General features: G+C 33.0%; 1 protein-coding gene across 1 annotated transcript in view; it reads left to right on the top strand.

The window, feature by feature from the left end:
* The window catches only part of LOC105359386 (hemicentin-2), a 50,633-nt gene extending 34,345 nt beyond the window's left edge, over window positions 1–16,288 (top strand). Inside the window, exons 3-6 of the mRNA XM_011495986.1 lie at window positions 788–998; window positions 5,380–5,507; window positions 9,413–9,581; window positions 16,134–16,288. Coding sequence (XP_011494288.1) covers window positions 788–998; window positions 5,380–5,507; window positions 9,413–9,581; window positions 16,134–16,240 — 615 coding nt within the window. The 3' untranslated portion in view covers window positions 16,241–16,288. The remainder of the gene's footprint in view (window positions 1–787; window positions 999–5,379; window positions 5,508–9,412; window positions 9,582–16,133) is intronic.
* The last annotated feature ends 3,547 nt before the right edge of the window (window positions 16,289–19,835 follow it).

A 19,835-nucleotide genomic window follows, 5' to 3' on the forward strand; every position in this document is an offset into this window, starting at 1 on the left:
TTTAATTTTTTTTTTTTCACACATAATTGAATATTGTAAAAGCTTTATGTTTCTATGAGAACTGATATGCTAATGATAGTAAGTTAATTAACATACTTCTTTCCTATTACAAAAAAACTAAATTGCATGCAAGAAATTCTTGTTCAAGGAATTTGTTTACTTAGAAATATACTGGACCGATGAGATTTATTGTAACCGCGTAATACTATGTAATACTATCGAATGCCTACATTTATCGATATTTATTAAGGTAGAGGGTGGAAGCGTTATTGTTCATTGGAATTTGCGGCTTAACAAACGGATGCCCTTGTAATGTTCATATTTCTTTAAAATTATTAACCGATGTACATGTACGTAGCAAAAGTTCGACAAACCTCTAAAGCGCTTTCAACAATATTCAAAATTATGTTTAAACTCATCGGAGGCGCTATCGCACGCTAGACATTTTCGGGATATTCGCGCGCTGTAAACATTTCTGACATAAAGAGGATTAGAGCTCACGGGGAAAATGTGAATGTGAGCGGGGAAGGTTTGCCAAGAAAAAGGCGGCGATAAAGATAGACGAGAGGAATGGCTAAAGGTATAAATAAATGAAAATTATTGACGTAGGAGTTTACGAGGGATAAGAGAGCGAGAAAACTTGATAAGATGTATTATATGGAGAGAAATCGAAAGCGCGAAATAAACGGGAGAAAGATAGAGATAGGAGGGTTTTGGTCAAGTCCGTTGCGAGGAGCAATATTTTACGAGGACTTATTCTCTCATTTTATTTGTTTGTTCGGTACAGGTCTCATGGGTGAGGCATACGGACATCCACCTGCTGACGGTGGGCAACGACACTTACATATCCGACCAGAGGTTCATCGCCTCGCACTTCCCGAGGACCGAGGACTGGACCCTTCAAGTCAAGTATCCACAGCGGCAGGATTCCGGGACGTACGAGTGTCAGGTCTCGACGACGCCGCCTATTGGTCACTCTATGCACCTCTCGGTGGTCGGTTAGTTACCTTTTGTCTCTGTTCCGATTTAAGACTGCGTCTTCGGCTTTGACTGCCTCCTCGACCCTTATTTGCCATGTCTTTGGTGTCTAAGCCACTTATTCAGCATTAAAATTGGGAACGTGTCAAGCGGTAAAAGCTTCCCACGTCGATTAAAGCGTCTTCTTTACCACCGCGCGCCTCTCGACAATCCCTTTGACTTTTTTTTTTCCTTCGCGTTACAGCCTTGTAAAATTACACCTGCTACATTGGACCATTCAATTTCGAATGAGAGAATAAAGGCCCTCCGCACCTACTCAGCCCCTCAATTCCTCAATCCCTCAATCCCTCAATCCCTCAACCCCTCATCACCCTACCTCGCCACCTCGCAACCATCGCACTACCTACACCTCTGGCTAGCAATTTTATCTACTATAATCGTACAATTCTGTCAATTTTCAAACACCTTTCTTTATACGATAAGCTAATAATATATGCGCGTAATTTTATTCTGCTTAGTCGACATTTATAGTCATTATGAAATACTGTTCATAAATTCATAGACGGGAGGTTAAAGTATCAATATCAAGGATGCTTATGGGCTTAGTTAGCGAGTGAAATATAATATTATATAGCAAGAAAAATTATGACTTTAAATGATGATGATGATGATGATGATTATTATTATTATTATTATTATTACTTATTACTTATTACTATCGTATCATTTTAATAGTTGATTTATTTCATATAGATCGTAAAGTAGAGTGGAAAATTTATAATCTAGACATTAGATTAAAATCTTTATTTATGTATATCGTTTTTACATTAATGACTTTATTATTCACTTATATGCAAATATTTTGGCAAACGCGTGAATTAGTTGCGATTTTCCGTATTCCTATGCACGCGTACGTGCAAAAAATCTTGTGTATTAGATACAAGAAGAAAGAAAAGAAGCAAACGCGCGACATTTCACCTCATACCTTAATAATTCATAATAATGTGGTAAATTTTGTGTTAAATTAAAGGTTATATATGCCAATAACCACATCTTATCAAATTTTGAATAATGAATTTAGTAATTAGTTCGCTTAGTATATGAACGGTTTATTTCAGTTTCCCTTTAAGTAAAAATAAAAAATTAATATAAAATTGATGTACATAAGTTAACCAGTTGATAACAAAATTTTAGCTAATTATTTTACAAATAGATTTTATACATTCATTTTTGGATATTTTGGAAATTTTATTTAGGGGCGATTGATTATTATTTGCGATGCATGTAATTTAATTATAAATAAGCAATTTATTAAATAAATTTTATTTCAACGTAATTTCTGTTCGATATTTATTATATATCCATAATCTTTTGTACGATCATGTATTCGATTACAATTTAATTTTGTTTATCCCGCGTTACTTTTGAACGTTCATTTTAATTGATTTTAATTATTTATATTATCTATTTACCATATATTATAGATTAATGAATTTTAAACTATTTATCTCTTAATTAATTAATAGAAAAAATATTATAATATATTTTATAAATTTTAAAAATCGAACATACTTCATTATATTCTTCATTATATTCGTACGATTATCTTGCAAGTATAAACAACAATGTTGTAAAGTATGATACTCAAAGGTGTTATATAATATTTAAAAGTAGTAAATATAATTAATTGTAAATAATAAATTTTAGATACTATGTTGCGATAAAAAAAAAAATAAAAAAAATAAACCGTTCCATTCGTTACAATTTTTTCAATTTATTAGGAAAATAATCCTTTACGCGTATAGAAGTAAATTTGTATTTTCATAAATTATTCAAACCACAAGATTTTTATCATACATAATGTATGATATAAATAATACATTATACAATATAAATAATACCTTTACTCCCTTGGAACTTAAAAAGTTCCTATATAATTGTGTTTCATTTAATATTAAATATTTATATAATGAGTTGTAAAGTCAATATATATATATATATATATATATATATATATATATATATACGTATTCCAATTAGATAAATACATTAATAAACGTATTGAGAACATTGAGTAATTATAAAAATTTAGCATTTCACTAATTCTAAATGATAATAAATATTTATAATATTTCAAAGTGTGTATTATGATTGTTTAAAAGAATTTATGACTTATTTATGTTTATAATATTTATGTCAAATATAAATACAAGAATATGTACTTATGACGACTAATCGAAAGTTTTACAATTTATTAGAACGTAATTTACAAAATTAAAAGTATTCAAATTAGTTTTATAATTAAGATAATATTATTTTATGATTTACTTAATAACTTAGACAACATTTTTGTTTATAAAAGTTAAGGAATTATGTAGTGTAATTTTTCAAATATCTCAATTTCAAATAAATATTTCAATTATCTCGAATAAATATTTGTATTGCTATTTTGAAATAATTTAAATTTCAGGTAAATGTAAGTAAGGCTATGCTAGTATGACAAAAATCAAATAATTTATTTTCCGAATGATGTAATAACTTGTTATTATCATGTTTTATAAATAGAAATATGGGAATTTATAGATATATATTAAATTCTAAAAGAATGATTTTGTTCTTAAAAAAAAGTCAAAATCTATATATTTCAATAAAAATTGTTATTAAAAATCTATATAATATATTATGAATAAATAAATTATATTATATTTTTTTAAGTTATTGAAAATTTTAATATTATATGTTTAATTAATAAGATTTTAACTATTTTTTTTTTATTTTTATTGTAGAACCAAATTGAATTTATTGCTTTAATACTTTACGGTGTTTATGAAATACGTATTAAAATTAAAAAATTGTTTAATTATTATAATTATGTTGCTTTTGTGAAATTTTTATGTGATACAATGTTCAGTTCAATTTTAATATACAAATATACATTTATTAATATATGCATGAATGGTTAAATATATATATACACATAGGCTTACCATTCCAAAGAATGTAAATGGTAACTTTATTTATCGATTATATTTATAGTATTTTATTATTTTTGAATATGAGCGAAAAATATTTGCAACATTTTACAGTAACATTTTACGTACTACGTAATACACATATTAAACGGATGTACCTAACATTTATAACAAAATATTTATTTTATTTATTCAAATTTATAATAGTTTATATATTTATCTATGTTTTGGTTATGATTGTGGATCAGATTATGGAAATAAAAATTATTTGATATTTTTTTTAATTAATACATTGATAATATTTAATTTATGATAGTCCGATAGATCCTTAGTATTTTCATTATATTATGCTTAGGCGTTAATCTCGACACTTGTATTTTTTATTAATTTATACATATACAGCTGCAAAATATGAAATAATTAATACTTATAAGGAGTTTTGGTTTCATTGAAGCCGACTGTTCTTCAAATATCATACGCAAGAAGCTGTAAAAACTCTCGTTTTCATAGAATTTAACCAACTGCTCGGTTCATTTTTGACATATTTCGTCGTTAGTTAATTATCATGAATATGATATGTAAATAAAGATAAAATGAACATTTATTTTATGCATGGTTGTATATTATATGGTCTCAACATGCTTTATTATATTTCACTGTAAAATTTGTTTTTTAAATATTGAAATTCGTACAGATAAAACATACAAGAGAAATTGTCAGTCAAAATTTATAATATTATTTCAATAATTTAATTTATTAGTCAAAATTTGAAGATCATTAGTTTTTGTCTTACTATTTATATAATTGTGAGTATGTATAGAGCATAAAATATTTACTATCTTATAGAGAAAGTTGATCGAAAACAAGAGAAATAATTGTATATTATAGTAAGCGTATATTGCGATTGTTTAAAATTGATACGAACGTCAATTGATAGATAGGAAACACCGTAAGGTAGTATATATATATATATATATATATATATATATATATATATCAAAAACAATAATTTTGATAAAAATTAAGTAATATTTGTACGTATAGTTCAATGTTTGTCAAGTCTTTTAAATTTCATATGAAACCGTTTTCACACACAATCTTAACATTATAAGAATGAGCCCATAATTAAAGCGCAATCTTAATTGCCGATATTTAATGTTGTGTATATAAATAATAAATAAAAAAATCGATAAATATATATGTAGATAAAATTAAAAAAAAAGTTTCATCACGTTAAAGTTAAATGACGGGAAATTTGACGGTCTAATGCCGTATAGCTTGGCGCTAAAATATAAAATGTACTGTCGCTACAACTGATTAGCGCCAATATATATATGTGTGTGTGTGGGTGTGTGTGAGTGCGGGTGTGTGTGTGTGTGTGTATGCATATATATATTAAAAATGCTCCGAATATTTTTGATGTGCACAGAGCCGAAGACCGAAATCCTCGGAGATGCGGACATGTACATAAATAGAGGAAGTACTATGAATCTGACGTGCGTAGTATTGCACAGCCCGGAACCGCCGCCGGCAATCGTCTGGACGCACGATAAAGAGGTAATTTTTCCTCCATATTTTGTCCTCTCTATATAACTCCATTCTTGCATAATATGACCTGCATATTTATTCCCATAATGTATAGGCTAGGGAGCCGATAGCTCTGGTATACTAATAAAATTGATAAGGCATTAATGCACGATTACCTCATTTTTTATAATTTATTTTATCCGCTACATGTATAGTTCATTTGCTCTTTAAGAAAAATATTTTATATAATATCCGATAATTTTTTAAGCTATGAAAGTAGCTCACCTTTTTATGCATTAAGCACTTGTAATAGTATATACCTTCCGTATACCTTCGTGACATTAATGTATTAAACATGAACATCTATTCAGGCATGCATCAATTTATCCTACGTCACTTGTCATTACAATAGATTTTCACAATACCTCGTATAAATTAGTGAAATTAGATATTATTATATTTAATTTCAATTTTTCGCTTGTACGACATTTTCATCTATATATTTTCAAGTTTTATCTAAATTCATAAATATAATACAAATCACAAAAATTCAAAACGTTCTTTTTCCCGCAAGTTCCACTGAAAGTAATCAACTATTTTTTCTTTGATTATATATATATATATATATATATATATATATATATATATATATATATATATATCAAAAACAATCCTGCGAAGAACTTAAAAATGCCTCGGAAAATTTGTAATATCAATCTTCACCATATGACTTACCATGCCGACAAGCAAATTAACAAGCTTTTAATTAATAACTAATTAAAATATATTTTAATTTATGCAATATTTTACAATATCTACTGATATTTTCTAATTTCTTTAATCTAATATAACGTTCAACGCTGTATTGGGGTTAATATATAATAATATTTTTTAATTTATTAAAATGAAAATATCGAACAATCAAATTTCTTTCCAATCAATTTTATCCGGCATTATTGATAAAATTCTGCTTTTTTTCTTTCTTTTTTCTTTTTTAAATATAATAGTGATGCTATCCTGTATTTATGAAAAGCTAAATAATGTTGACGTAACTCAACAAGTTTTTCATTAATCTAAACATTTTTTAATTAAAATTCATTCGTGTAAAGTGAATTTTGTAAAATAAATTATATGGTAGAAATATTATATTCCCTTTTTCTTTTCCATTTCTTTTTAAATAAACAAGCAGCTAAGAATCTTAAATTTTTTGGATTTATGTAAATTGAATATTATTTTAAATACGTTTATGATTGAAATTATTGTGACAATTTTTTGAATTTAATTCTAAAATTTTACTAATTAAACGAAGACATTGAGGAAAGGAAAATAACATGTTAAATATTTTCTCCTACTTAATCATTATAATTTATCGTTATGCTTTAATTCAATAAGCAAACAAAAGAAAAAAACAAAAAAACAAAAAAAAAAAAATTAAAAAACAAACAAACAAACAAATAAACAAACAAACAAAAAATGACTCTGCCTTGCACGATACAATTGAATATCGTTTGTCTGTATTGTTTGTCCATTGCTTAATGTAGGCTTACCTGTTAAATTCCACATCTAAAAGTATCGTTTAATAGATGTGATTAAATATATGGTGAGTAAGAGTTTTATAGAGTATGAAAAATTTTATTTTCTTTTAATATTTATGGTATTTTGAAAAGTATTATAGAGTTATTATCACTCCAGTTATACACAAATACTACTAAAACTGAAATATAAATTTAATACATTTTTATGTGCATCGCAAATTTTTAATAGATGAATTATATGATATAGAATAACTGTCTTAAACATTCGGCAACCTCATATTTCTTGACCTATTTAAGATTTCCAACGACTATTATAACAAGTAAATAATTCTTATGAGTACGTATGTTTTCTTTTATTTTATTTCTTCTTCATCATCTTCCTCGTTCTTTTGTTCTAACGACATTCTTTAATAGTTCTTCTAATTTTTGCAAATCATGGAATTTCATTCGTATTATTAACATCCAATTCATTCATAATGTTATTACACCAAGTATATCAAATCTTATAATTATTACGTAAATTAACAATGCAAAAACTGCACTAACGACGTCTGAAAGTTTTAATCGCTTTATTTTTTATAGTTCCATGCGTGAGCTACTTGAACTAAATTTATTAATAATATTATAATTATATCGGTAAAGTCGTAATAAAGTAATTTTATTAGTGTAGTTACGTGCAAAGCCGAATAAAGATGTCACAAAAGTTTTTAACCATATAATTTTATACCATTTATATATAAAAAGATCTAGATTTTAATGGCACAATATTTTAATTTTTTTATTTATTTATTTATTTCTTTATTTATTTATTATTTTTTTTTTTTAATGATATTTCGTAATACATTGTAAAAGATAAAGTCTATATGATAAATATGAATAATAATTAACGGATGTGTGAATTGTAATTAATTCAAATCAAGGTATAATTTCAATTATGTATGCGCATGTACGTAAGGTGGATATAACGTTGAGCTGATTTATTCGGAAAAATCGTCACTATATCCTTAACTCCCATCTAGAAATTCGCTTTTCTCTCTTCTTTTTCTTGATTTTTATCCTCATTTTCATTTTCATGAAAACCGTCTTTTAATTAATTTGACATTTTATCAAACAGAATTGTATTATTATTTAGAATGTCATTATTACGAACGAGTCGTGCATTAAATGCAATAAGTCTGCGGCATATTCGAAAGAATTCAAATTTCTACGTCCTCGATATAAATAAAGAATTGTTTAGTTAAATGATTTTCGGGTAGCTTTATATTAATTTTAATAAATAAACGGTACGGTAAATTCGTCGACGTGGTTGCTATTATCATTGTTGTTGTTCGGTGAGCCCGATAAACAATTAATTCAATAGGTAGACGTCTAAGTGTACGTAAGTAAAAGTCGAAGTGCACGCCTGGGATTTGGATTATGAAAATGTTTAAAGTCACTGTTTAAATCTCTGCCAATAGGCTGTAATACAATTATTTAAAAACATTTGCTACTCCTGACCGGGGTCGCTCTAAATTAATTAAGATCGTCGTCATATTGTTGCGTAAGCGCCCTAAGCGCTCAAATATTTATCCGAGCATTTGAGAAGAATCGGTTCATCACAGGTGGAATTTTTAACGGCATCGGATAATAATAATAATAATAATAATAATAATAATAATAATAATAATAATAATAATGATAATAATAATAATAATGATAATAATGATAATAATAGTATAATAACCTACCTATTCGAGCACCGAGCCAGCGTCGGACATTTATTAAATTTTTGTACGCCTATTGTTGGGCGATATTTTTACAACATCCTGCGGTTCGCAATTTCTCACCTCTCATGTAGCTGAGCGCATAAGCATTCGCCCGGCGTATCGGTTTTTCATTTTACAGGTGGAATCGGCGGTCCCACGAGAAGGGTGCCGCGTTCTTTATCCGAGACGAGATTTTGGAGGAGCGCAGCCGCCAGCTCGCAAGCAATGATTTTCACATTGAGGCAGGTGATACGCGCCGCGAGTGGTTAGGTAACGCGTCCGGGATTATCATAGACGGCCCATTGACAGGATGAGATGACGAGGATGAAATTTGCGAAAATCTCATAAAACGTAACGGCTAAAAAGCTCGGCCCGTTGTCGTTGGCTTCCCTGCAGAAAGTCGATATGACTGGGTGGCGCGCGCGCGCGCGCGTATCAGGCCGCGATGACTGAAGGGGTGGGGCGAGTGAGCAAAGTCGGCTATTGCGTGTGGAAATATTGCCGAGCCGTCGGGAGATAAGGTGGGAAACGGCACGAATGGGGCTGATGGATGAGGAGCGGGAACGAGAGCGGGGTGGGGGGGGGTTAGCTGAAAGGGGCCACGATCGGGAGGAACACTCTAATAAAGTATCATGTGCACTTTGGCTATGCGTAGGAGATCAATTACGATAGTCCGAGGGGCGGAGTGTCGGTGATTACGGAGAAGGGCGAACAGACGACCTCGTATCTACTGATTCAGCGAGCCCAGGCAGCGGACAGCGGCAAGTACACCTGCCACCCGAGCAACGCCAATACCAAAACCGTCACGGTCCATGTTCTAAATGGTGCGTATGTAAAAAGGTTCCAATTATTTTTAAAGGACGTCGGGGCTCCATCTCGACTTTTCCACTTTACCCTTTTGTCTCTCGACGCCCCGGGGCGAGCTTCCCTTACCGTGCTATCGCCAATTACGGGGGCAGCCCTTAATAAGCCGTGGTGAGCCACACCACCCCTTGCTATTTTTGCTATTCTATTTGTTTTTTTGTTTTGTTTTTTCATAAAAAGTTATAAATACACTCCGCGCGAGTGTCATTGCTAAGTCATTGGTAAAAAAAGGGAGATAATGAACGCAAGGGCTTATTAAGTAAAATCAATCGTTATTTATGCCTGCCCTTTCTACCATTCTATCACTCTTTCTATCTCTCTCTCTCTCTCTCTCTCTCTATCTACCTCTGTCTCTGTCTCTCTCTCTCTCTCTCTCTCTCTCTCTCTCTCTCTCGCCCGCGTTTTAATGCTACGACCAATGCTGCCATTTAGAGGCGCTTTCTTCTCAGCAGCGACGTCACAATTCTGCATCGTCGATAAATCGGCGTCTTTATAGCCCAAGATTTGTTTGGATTTTATGGTTCCGATACGATTTATACTTATGCTTATACTCTTAAAATTTACGCTCAAATGTCACATTTTTCAGCAAGAGTTAATTATTGGTCAATTATTCGAGATGTGATAGACGATCGTAATAAATCGTTGTAATTAGTTGCTCATTTTTAACGTCACTCGCGGGTGACAATTTTCTTTATTATCTCGTTCTAAAACTTCAATTTACAATTAAAGGTTATTGTTATGATGTTGTAACGAGGATAGTCGATAAGCCGGCAATTCCTCATCGATCCATTGCCTCTTCTTAAATTCGAAATAATGAATATCATGGACGGTGAAATTACTTTATGCCCTAGATTATTAAATGGACCGTTATGTAATATAAATGAAAGATGAAAGAAATCCAGAATGTAGACTAAGTTTTAAAATTGATAGTAATAAGAACGGTCATTTCTTTTCTCCTACACGCAATTTTTTCAATACAGTCGGAAAAATAAGGCTTCTGTATTTGCGAATGAGATAAGGAGGAGGAATATCGGTATGAAAAATAAGGAATGAAAAAAAAGAAAAGGAGAGAAAAGGATAGCGGCCATCTTTCTACGTTATTCGATAGAACCATTAGTCCTTTGGGATTTCTCGGACACTTGTCCGGAGAGTGTACTTTTTGAGATATTGTGTTTCTTTGAAAAATGTCCTCTTAGCGGCGGGTTTCGACTTGGTGTTTAAAAATATTGACCTTACCGCTTGATGAATGAGATGAACGATAGCCTCACAGAAGATTTCACGATGAAATCATGGAGAAATAATAAAATACGATAAAATGTAAATGACTCCGTTGTGCTCGATATAATATGGTACACATTAATCATTAATAAATCGTCCAGCATCTATGTGGAATACATAAATACGTACATTTGAAATATATATATATATATATTATGGGGGCATAAATTATTATTCAGCATTGAAAATAGTTTATCCTCTACGGTAATTATTCTTTATTAAATCGTTGTTGTAAAATTTTCTATCTTGCCTGAATGTTGGCTGAATGACAAAATATCGTGAAAAATAATACGACAATACGAAAAAATATACCGTTCAGATTGCCGTGAAATGGCGCGATACGAAAGCGTTTATTTTATTCGCTTTGTATGAGCGCATAACAGTCTGTAATTACTGGAGTTACAAAAAATTTCATTCGAAATTCATTAATTTGTAATTCACTTACTAAATTAAAGTCACGATAATAGTATGAAGGTAAAATAATCATTAATTGTTGTCTTATAATTGAGCATAAAATGCATTATCTTGTATTTAATTTTCAATAGCTTCGTGGAGTTCCATAGGTCTCTAAAGTAATACGAAACCACTAAACTACTAGAATAATTAATTTTTTGCAAGTATTATTACTCGATGGGAAATCCTCGTTTTATTTATTAGCGAGCTTGAAATATGAAAACTACGTTTTTTAATTTATTTTTTAAGAATTTACACATTATGATATGTATTATTCAACTATTTTCATTAGGAATACCGCGAGGCTACAAAAACGAATACATAATTGAGCTTGGAACAGTATATAATCCACTTTCATCGAGTCGAAGTGGAAAATGAGTCGAAAATATTGCATTTGAAATTCAAAATAATTTTTCACACAACGGATTAATTGCAATTAATTACGTAATAGCAGTAAAAATCTGTATATAGCGGATGAGATTTTTTTAAGAGTGCAAATATTACGAAGAAAATTTATGGGACGGCGAGTATTTTGTGAAAATCGATTAAACAATAATATGTAAAAATAAAAATAAGAGGATGTTAATGCTTGGATGGCCTACTTGGAGGCAACTTATTTATTTTTGCCGGTCAGTGTTGTTTTCGACGAACGTCCTACTGCCTCCGAGACCATTATGTTTTAAGCGTAAGCGTGCATATTTTAATTGCCGTTTGAAAATTATTGGCTAATAATGTAATGTCGAAGATAAGTTGATTTAATGATGTTGCGAGGGAGCGCGCAAAGTCCTTAAAGTAAGCGAAACACTTTTGGCGTACGTGGACACTTTTGAAATGAAAAATAAAAATTTTCGTCCAGCATTGTAAGATGCGGGGGAAAATGAGCGTTACGCGCGCAATTGCATTAATCTATGAAGCATGCTTACGCGCGTTGCACATTCCAGAAATTCGGGACTTGGCTTTAATACATTATGCAATAGGGCTTGCGTAAAGTAATTTTATCAAATCTCCATAAATTTGTACGCAGATATAGAGGGTAAACGTTGCGAATGAGGCGAGTTGAGGCGTGGGAGTATATAAGCAAATGAAGTCTAAAATAAGATGATGGGAGTGGGGGATGGGATGAGATGGGATGGGATGGGATGGGATGGGATGGGATGGGGGGGGGGGAGTATTGAGTGTGCCCCTCCTACGCCGGGGCCACAAACGCAGGCAACCGATCGTTTCGATTATCGAAGGACCTCGCACGTGTCTTTGAATGGTACTTTTGGAAGAAGGATCGGGAAAAAGGAAGAGAAGAGCCGGTAAAGGTATATCATGTGAGAAAGCGATTCCCTTTTTCCGGCAAAGGAAGCCAATGAGGTCGTTGGTGTGTGGGGCGGGGTGGGGTGGGGGGTGATGAGGTTGGTTACGAGGATGAGGAGAAGGAGATGGAGCGGGTTTCAAAAGGGAATTTTTCATGACCACTTCTCGGAGTCACTCGAGCACAATGAATAAAAATACATTTATCCGGGAAAGCAAGGCAGACGGCGTGCGGGAAAAACCGCTCGCTTCTCGAATATCGCTCCCCGCCACAACGGATGCCGCTGCAGCCACAAAAGTCGCGCACACGAGTGTCGCAAAGGATGCTGGATGCGAGCCGTAATATCGTCCCGGGGAGAAGGAGTCGGAACAGCGTGCACGAGCCTCTGGCTAAGGAAAGGACAATATTATTCTCGACCCTATTTTTATTGACTGATGATATATCGAGGAGAGCCACCTTAACCCCATTTCATGTTCGCGAGGTAACGGCTGCACCCTGGCGCTGCTCTTCGGCATAAAAATACCGAAATGGAGCTATTACGATATTTTCTTTCAACAGCGCGAGTCTTCACGATCGTCGGACAATCTACGGTCATCGCGAGAGCGCCTCAAGCATCGACGAGAATTTCATTATTCCGCGGGAGGGTCGTTAAGTATTAATGCGCGATACCACTTGCTTCGCAATGAATTAATTTATTACAATTAATGAATATTAAAGGATAACGTCACTCATCCCCAACCTCTTTCATTTTGTTCTAAAGATTCATAGCGAAATAAATGAAAATGTCAATGTCAAATATTTATTCTGCAATATTTGTGGAAAGAGGAGTAGTCGAATTTGTATTTGTTTTCTTTCAAATGTGACAGCTTTGTGCTCAAGTTACGTAAATTTCCATTCGAATATATATGTAAGAACATATGAATTATTTTAACGAAATTTATAGAAACTTTATAGAAGTTGACGGTTCCCGTTTCTACCGCATTTTAATTAAATAAATAAATACATTAACATATCGACATTTATTTACTTATATAGAATAGAACATTTTTGAGTTAAGACGTATTGAGCTAAATCTTCTCATTACCTCTTGAGGCGTCATTTTTTAATAAAACTATCTCCCAATTCACTTCATCAATTACACTTGCCGTTTACCCCCTTCATCACCATCAAAATCTTAAAAATAATATCCATTAAGAGGATTCCAGTGATAATAAAATGATTATCCATCACCCATCACGGTCGCACACATATCGATATTGTTTGAAAATTAAAAGACCATTAAATCTACGATGGCGCCATCTGCGATGTGCTTTAGTGCGTTAATATTGCGGTTCCGTTACATCTTGCCTACGTGCTTTGATGATCGGAAGCTAACACAAACACACACGCACACGCATACATTGAACGCATGCATACATAGACCAACGTGACAATCGTTAATAAACATCATTATTTCAACAAAACACTTAACTTTAAAACATATTTATTTATGTTAAATGAGAACGGCTGTTTTTTGTCATATGCTTCGTTATAATTGTAATAATTTTATTTGACGTGTAAAATTTTCAGACTATATTCGTAGATATTCGCGCGACAGTTATTTATTAACAACACCTTTTTCCTTCGCTTATTTCAATGCGTTAAAATAAATTCCGTACACGTGAGTATGAAATTAAATTTAATCACTTGGGAGTAATTAGCGATGTTGCATAAGTAAATGATTGATGAGTGATCGAATAAGGAATAAAAAATAAGTAACGTAATGCGTTTTGGATATGAGCCATCTATTTATATATGGCCAATAACGATCGAGTGATCGAGAGATGATTCAATGAGTAAACCTAATGATTGTTAATTCTCTGACTATTATGATTGTTAGCCGTTATTGTAAATACATCGATTATTCCATTTTGTCTTTTTGTATTTATAAGCCATTGAAAATTTGTGCATTTTTATGGAGAAAATTTGTTTAAATATGTAGATAATTTTATTCGTTATGTCATAATACTATCTCACAATATTATTGAAAAAAAATTTTTTTTTTACCAATTATCTTAAAAAATTGATTATCATTTTGTTTAATGAGAATAACATTGTTTCGATCTGCATATATATATATATATATATATATATATACACACACACACATATATATATATATATATACACATATAAGGTAGAATGTTAATTTAAATAATAAATTTTAGAAATATTATAATAAGAAAAAATACAAGAGATAAAATGTTCACAAGACTTTTCTTTTTAATATAAAAAAAAAACAAATTATAACGCATAGAAATTAGTGAAATATATTTTTTAAATCATATAGGATTTTCGTAATTATGCAATGTTTTTTAATGTATTTTTAATTTGCAGAATTATGCTGCTACGATGTACGTAATGAATTTTAAAGATAGTTTTAACGTATATAGCGACGACTCGGAGTTATCGTCGTATCTCGGGAAGTGGAACGAGGATCGCGAATTAAAATGCGAGCATCTCAAATAGTTTATTATTCGAGATGTTTGCATCACAAATATGTTTATTACTTGCGTATGATTGCAAAAGGTGAAAATAGTAATGCGTATCGGCGATCGATTTATACTCGTCAATTCCGATGAAGGAACTGGCGGAATCGTAAAAAGCAATTAACGTCCATCCAACCATCATCAATCCAACGACGTAAGACGCGCGTATTTGTATTATAATCAATTTACACTTGTTTCATTATGGCTTTTCACGTTTCTCTATTGCTTCGCCGATAGGAGTATCGCTGAGCTTGCCTCTGACTTTGTCTCTTTACGTCTCTCTTTTATATTTTACCTCCGTCAGCACTACCGACGCTGCTGTCCAAAGTCCCAATCCGGTCTTCTTTGAACATCAACAGCCGTGCTCGTTCCGATGTTGCAATCCAGCTCGGGTATGAATCGCATGACTTGGAGTTTTTCCTCTTACTACTCTTTCTTCTTGCTGACGCGACTTGTATCCTAAACGCTCGTGTATTTGCACTTTGGCATATTATTTTATCTGCCGAGCTGACCTCATTCGGTTTAACATGTACACCGGATGCGGTCCTACCCATATACGCTTTCGGCTAAATTCGTTTTCTTTAATAAAATTGGTCGTTCAGGATAATTGAATGATTAAGTAAAATGAGAGAGTGAGTGAGAGAGAGAGAGAGAGAGAGAGAGATAAAAGATGAAAGATAAATAAAAAAGATAGGAAAAAACAGAGCCATTTAATTGAAATTTAAAATGGATTTTAATGATCGATGGGTAATCGGGCAGAATAGTCGACGCTTTAGTGATTAGACGTTAGCATAAGTTTATAAAATTTTACGATAGCGGAAGGAATATAATTATCGATTTCCTTACTCCAAGTAACGAGATTAGACGGTAAGATTAGAACATTTAGACGAGTACAAGGGACAACACATACAAACACGAGATTAAACTGTGGTTATGGGCTTCGAATGTTGCAGGAGAGCATCCAGCGGCGATGCAACATGGCGGCCAATTGAGACTCAGCAATCCGCCGTTCGTGGTGATGCTGGCGACTCTCTTGGCCTTTCGCAATAATCGGCACTGAGCGACAAGGAAGACGAGGACTAAAGTAGAAATTGAAGGCGCACGAAAGCGGCACAAAAGCGACACGAGCTTGCGGTCAGTCGTTCGTCGTGACAGCTCACTATATATGTGTACATAAACACGCGCGCACACGCGCGCACTCACACCAACATCCATCCATAAACTAACGCATATAAAATACACGCACACGTATTATCATTTCTTTAACACATTACGAGTCTACGTTTTTTCAATAAAAAATTTTCCCTCCTTTCATTTCTTCTCAGTTCATTTACTCCCCTGCTAATAATACTTATGATTTTCTTTCGTTTGCCGTTCACTTTTTCATCAATTCGCCAAAGCTTCCACCAATATTGGCCGTAGATAAAACTGATAACATCAACCAATCAATTAAATACTTTTGATATTTTTGATATTTTTATTAATACTATTGATGTTTACCTGAAAAAGAAATGTTAACGGAGCTCATATTCCGCGCGATTTTAGCGAAATATTTTCAATAATTAATCAAAGTCAAGCATTGCCAACCATCTCAATACGAATTAATAAAACGAAAAAAACAACAACAACGACGACGACAACAACAACAACAACGACAACAACAACGACAACGACAACGACAACAACAACGACAACAACAACGGCAACGACAACGACAACGACAACGACAACGGCAACGACAACGGCAACGACAACGGCAACGACAACGACAACGGCAACGACAACAACAACAACAACAACAACAACAATAAAAAGAAGAAGATGAAAAAGTTTGTTTTTAAGTTTATTCAATTTAAATTATTCATTATACATTGGTAATTCATTAAATCGTATTAGAAAAAATATTAAAGTCTCGATGTGAGAATTCATTTGGTATTGGAATTGTATCACAAATTTCTTTCACTCAAAGAATATCCTAAAATCACGATTTATAATCACCTATTATAGTAATAAATTATATATATATATAAATGTACATAAAACGTAAATATTGGTAGATCATTTAGAGCTGTTATCATTTTCATCCACAACGAAACCAATGACGTCCAATATTGGCGAGCAAACATCGCGATGATAGATCGATTCTAATAATTTGGCGGCGCTTCGCCCACTCACTTTCATTCGAATGTTTTTCATTGCATGTCCATTCGTACGAATAATAGCGACAGAGTCGTGCCCGCTTAGAGCGAATATCCACTCTAAAGGAGATGCGAGTCGACGTTGCGGCTTGCGACTGCACTCTAATATCAATTGAACGGGAGCGACGAGAATGGGCCCAAGTTCGCACGGTCGGGCGCAAAGAAAATCCACTCCAAGACATTTAGTGTGCGGCTTTCACGACAGTCGAACAACGACCGCAAGAGAGTTGCCGCGTGTTTGCGGAGGAGCGACGGAACTGTGCGCCGCCACTTCCTCATCTCGCAATTTCGGAACAACCCTGGTATTTACCTATCGGCGGAAGACCTTCGCTAAGTCAGTTATGCCAAGTCGCTCACCCCTCCTCCTCACCCCGGCCCTCCTCCACCAACCGCCGTTTAAATGAATACGAACACTTAAAAGATCCGAGAGTGGAGAATAGTTGGATTAATTGGCGTACACAGAATTCGTGTTTTTCCGTTCTGTGTGTGCGCGTGTGCGCGTGTGTGCATATTGTATTATCTGTGTTGCACAAATAGCACGCGTAAACATGTACGGCATTTATTTTGGAGCAATCCGACGGCTATTGTATGGCAGTTTATGGTAAACTGGACGTACGTTTGGTGGATGCCTAACGAAGAGACATCGAACCTGTGAATTCGGTTCGCTTAATGCTCGAGAGTACGTTTTACTTTAGCTGATAATCGTGTCGGAAAGCTTTAACTATTCTCAATCGTCCTTACTAATATCCCTCTATATTTATGATTTAAAGCGCGCGAATTATTATGCAGAATCGCAAGAGTTAATTGTGCCGTAATGTATGCTCTCGAATGTTAATAATAATGTCGAATGACAATTAATAAAGAGCCATCATCAGACGTTTAGTATATTTTAGATGATTTGTGTGGTCGCGTGCCATTTCTTATAAGATTTTACTTAATAAAGCTAAAATTAAATGTCAGATTGAACGTTAGGCGCGCATTCTGGATTTGATAATCTATTATTGAAAAGTGTGTCACTGAAAATCGTAATTAAGCAGATAAGCGCCATCCTCGCGCATTGATAAACTCCACACGATGAATTCATAACGTAAAGAAAAAGTTCGTGTGATTTGTGTTTCTTTCTTTCTTCGTGTTGGAGAGAAACGGTATATGGATGAGTATATAAGATCGCGAAATTTTTATGCGTTATGACTACGATATCTCAAGTCTCTTCCACTATAACTGTACGTCTCAATTTTCCTCCCCTAGCACGGCTTAATATAGAGGGAGGAAAATAAAATGGAAGAAGAAGAGTAATAGGAAGAGCCGCACAATGTCATTGCCACTTGCCGTTAAAAAAAAAAAAAAAAAAAAAAAAATCAAAGAAAAAATTTGCCGTCGCGTATGTATTGCGTCAGCTTGGCCACGAGGGGGCGACGATTGGTATGAAAATTTACAATAAGGGATTCGCACGGTGTACGGAAGACGGCAGCCACTTTTGCCGTCGCGTATGTATTGCGTCAGCTTGGCCACGAGGGGGCGACGATTGGTATGAAAATTTACAATAAGGGATTCGCACGGTGTACGGAAGACGGCAGCCACTTGATCATTCATAAGACGTAAGGACGCTCGTATCGAAAGAAAACATTATACAAACTCATTTCGTGCAGCGCTGGCGATTATAATAGCTCGGGACCGTCGACGCGCCTTCGTTAAATAAATAACGGTAAAATCAGTCCTTCGTTACGTTTTTCCTCTCATTGCACGCTCACGTACTTATAAAAAGTTTGTTGCACCTTACCTCTATGTATTTCTACCGTCTAAAACAAAATACTGAGTACTTGAAAAAAATATTGAATACTTCATTATGAAAAAAGTTATGGATGGTAGCGTAAACCGTCAATATGTGCATCTTTATCTTCCTTAAAACTTTATTGTACATTTTTTCCGATATTTTCGTTAACGATGTTTTTTAATAAAAGTATTTACATCAAGTTTATGCGTGTGTATGTGTATACTTCTTATTTCATATTATTTATTATTTATTATTTATTATTATTTATTATTGTTATTTCTTTGCTTACGACATTATGGCAAATTATTTTTAAGGAACCGAGTCTCATGTTCTCATGTCGTTTACTATGTAATTCAAATATGCCTATGTATATAATTATAAGTACATTCGAATAAAATAGCGTACAATTTTCAAGAATGCGTTACTATTGAACGACGAGTTGTTAATATTATTTCAATATCTGCGTAAATTCGCTCATTTCGGCAAATTGAATTTCGATTGCACGTTTCATTCGAATCAGATGCTGAAATAAGTAGTGCAAATATAGTTTGACCTGGACAATGTGAGATATCAATTATAAATATATGAATGTCATTATTTACTATTGCAACTTACCTGCGAATTGCCACATTTATTATTTTTTCTTGTATATTGTTATATATATATATATATATATATATATA

Source organism: Ceratosolen solmsi, unplaced genomic scaffold (assembly GCF_000503995.2).
Source record: "Ceratosolen solmsi marchali unplaced genomic scaffold, CerSol_1.0 scaffold11, whole genome shotgun sequence".
Taxonomy (NCBI): Eukaryota; Metazoa; Arthropoda; class Insecta; order Hymenoptera; family Agaonidae; genus Ceratosolen; species Ceratosolen solmsi.